This window comes from Haliotis rufescens, unplaced genomic scaffold, assembly GCF_023055435.1.
Source record: "Haliotis rufescens isolate VD_foot unplaced genomic scaffold, xgHalRufe1.0.p SCAF_14, whole genome shotgun sequence".
Taxonomy (NCBI): domain Eukaryota; kingdom Metazoa; phylum Mollusca; class Gastropoda; order Lepetellida; family Haliotidae; genus Haliotis; species Haliotis rufescens.
The window spans coordinates 27,864,269-27,867,504 of NW_025963824.1; the positions used below are offsets into that span (position 1 = coordinate 27,864,269).

General features: G+C 36.9%; 1 protein-coding gene across 1 annotated transcript; it reads left to right on the forward strand.

The window, feature by feature from the left end:
• Window positions 1-202: 202 nt before the first annotated feature.
• On the forward strand, window positions 203-1,929 carry LOC125379268 (A disintegrin and metalloproteinase with thrombospondin motifs 9-like). Its single transcript, XM_048395532.1, has 4 exons — window positions 203-402; window positions 738-1,021; window positions 1,265-1,429; window positions 1,757-1,929. The coding sequence occupies exons 1-4, from the start codon at window positions 258-260 to the stop codon at window positions 1,913-1,915; spliced, it is 753 nt and encodes a 250-aa protein (XP_048251489.1). The 5' UTR covers window positions 203-257; the 3' UTR covers window positions 1,916-1,929.
• Window positions 1,930-3,236: the final 1,307 nt, after the last annotated feature.

The following is a 3,236-nucleotide window of genomic DNA, read 5'->3' on the forward strand; positions in this document are numbered from 1 at the left end:
TTCTCACTCCTTTTGATTACCGTAGCTGGACAGGATAGGAAGACCATCCGTTTACTTGATTTGTATTACATGAACGTCTTTGAAAATGCAGATGGATATTGGCTACTTCAGGACTCTTTTCTTGGTTGTTGGTATATCAATAACATTTAATTTGGAAGAATCTCATTTTTAAAAAGACAACCAGTGGCGTTCCAGCCGTTTTAGAAGATTCCCAACATCTCCAGGTCCAAAAAGTGTTTGGACTAACGACATGTGCAATGTTGTGTTCCCGCATGTCATGCCATGAGTTCCAGTATTCTGACACAAGCCGCACGTGCATCACACGACACTTAGAGCCAATATCTGACAGCGTCCTTAACCCAGGCAGCGGATTGTTTGACATCTTCAACGACAACGAGCAAGGTACTGGGTAGCATAATTTCGTTGAGAGAAAACATTGTATAGTTCACACAATAGATCTAAAAACTAAAACATGGATATAAAATGAACCTCAGGTTTTAAACCTATATAGACTAGGAGAAAAGCTTGCTATTTATCTTTCAGGACGTTTGATTGAATACATGTCCACAATTCCTTTCTTTGTCACTTTGTTCCTTTTTACTTTAGTAATTGGAGCCAACTGTGATACCGAACCTGTGCCACAGATAAATAAAAGCGTAATTACTACGTTAATTCAATTGATGGTGTACAATATCTTTACTTCAAAATACGTGATGTATAATATTATTGCTTTACAGAGCCTAAGACATGTTTTGAGATCAGGAAAAACAACCCAGAAGCTCAGAGTGGAGAGTACAAGATCATTCCGTCGGCTTCTCAGTTTGAGGGTGTGTCAGTGAAGGTCTACTGCTTGATGAATGACACACACCAGATGGAATATGTCACACTGCCAAATAGGAACATTGGAAACTATCCCAAAAGGTCGAACAATAATTGCAGAAATGAACAGCTTTATTTACTAGCTGCTGGTGTTGGTAAAGACGGAGTAACAGAGTATCAGAAGATCAGAGTAAAGCCATCGGTAAGTGCCCTTTTACTTTCGGTTTCTGTGATATGTGAGTGTGTGGGTCCGGAGTTGGTGTGAGGTAAAGTGAAGTGGAGAAACTACTTTGCACTATTATATATATTTCTTTCAAATATGTTCAAATTTCAATTTTGTTTTGATAAAACTATCATTATTTCCCTTCAATTCTTAAAAACGTAAAGAAATAAGCTTGTAGAATATATTATGCATCTGGAGAAATGGTATATTTCCATGCTTTAGACTATGACTGTTGTGAGAACTGACACCACCTTCACAAGCGGGAACAAGACGAAGCCACATACATTTGGTACAGCAAAAGATTGTTACTCATATTCTGGAAGCTGCAAACGAATAGGAACCTTTCACATCGACACACTAGGCACAGGGATGAAGTTCTCCACTGATGTAAGTGATTCCTTTTCGCGAGCGTTATCAATATGCTAAAGTATATCAACGATAACATTCAAAGACCGAAGATGTAGAATAAAAAGATGCGCTGTTGTAACGCAGCCCTGGGATAATCCATCTAGTGAGTCATCTTGATTTCGCGACAAGCAAATAAATTATGATGTTAAAATGTTACATGCACATTTGAATGTAGATAAGAATCATAAGATCAACCATTAATGTTGTTTTCGTTTAATTTAATGATGACCATTGCTATCTTGACAGTAGCAAAGTTCGTTCATACTTGTTATGTAAATGCATCAAAGTACAACCATTCATTTCCAGCTTAAGTGGACTGGAAAAGGAAGCGTAGGCAAAGTGTACAGTATAACCCGGACACAGAATGGCGCCGTCATTGATCTGGTGTGTGGAGGCTGGTGTGGGGGATGCGATCCTGATGGAGATATGATCCTCTACCCAAACAATCTGGATATTCAGCCATAGGTCTACCCGTTGTGTGGAGGATAGTGTGGATTGTGTTAGGTATAAATCCGCAAATTGAAACAATAAGCTAACCGAGATATCTGTACGTAAAAAGTGGTATATAATCAACAATTGTATTATTAAATGAATATTGTTTACAAATCAATACAAATTACTGCACATGGATGACAGTATACAATAGAATGGTCAATATCAAACACAAAAACAGCAGTGATAATTAAAGTCAGTTATAAAAATATATTGACCCAGCAGCGACAGTGCTAAAGCTTTCGCGATAATCATAGTTGGATGTAGTAGGAAATATGAAACTAAAAATATATTCACATATTTGATTACGAATACTGTTAACCTTTGGAAAGACGGTGAAAAAATATTTCGACCAATTATAATGTGCAGCGTCGCCATTTGTTGCAAAGATGAAAACAATGGAGACAGCTTCAGTGTCTATTTAGAAATGCCATTTCGCCAATTGTGTTTCATTTTATATTTATTAAAATGGATATTATGAATCATTTGAACTGTATTTAGGTATATATATAATATGTATAAAAGACTTAATGTTATGATTGTCATAAGAGGAATGTGCACACACCGATAACCATAAAGCAATGGCATAGCAGTCTTACATGTTGCCTTCTATTTCCACTTGTTCTATCACGGCTAATCAGATATGGCAATATGGGAATGTTACAACATTGTCAACAATATTCCAGTTTCAAGCCACTTGCTGCAATAGCATGCGAGACGCTTAACATACAGGGTATAATGACACATAAACAAACTAACACATCCTGACCTGAACTAAACTGTCCACTCTACAAGAAAGGGGAGGTTGGGGTCTAGCCTATTCTATATCTGTATGCCTTTAAGTATTTGTAGGGAGAAAGTTCTGTAATACAATAGAAGCAAAGGGCTTAATGTTTTCATTGAAGAGATCTTTCACCTTGAGATCTAATCATGTGTAAGCACCCAGAAATTGAACGGGTCCATTTTTAAAAAAATCTGTTGTCTTCTTTCATAAGCAAGTTTTTGATGATAAAACCATAGCTTTTGAGACAGTTTCACCGAAATAGGTAGACTCACGCTGGAGTCAAAGTGCTTATCCACACACAACACAAACATAAATAAACAAGAGAAACTGCTTTTGGTTCAAATTGTTGCAATGTTGACATGCATGGTAAGCTTACTATATGTTGATCGACATATGTGTTTTAATGCTGTTCCATGTACCTGTTTCCCCCAAATGCTGTGCATATTGACGTGTCTCTTATGGTGTAACTAATTTTGAACGTACACGTCAGTTTTAGTTTGAATATTGTTT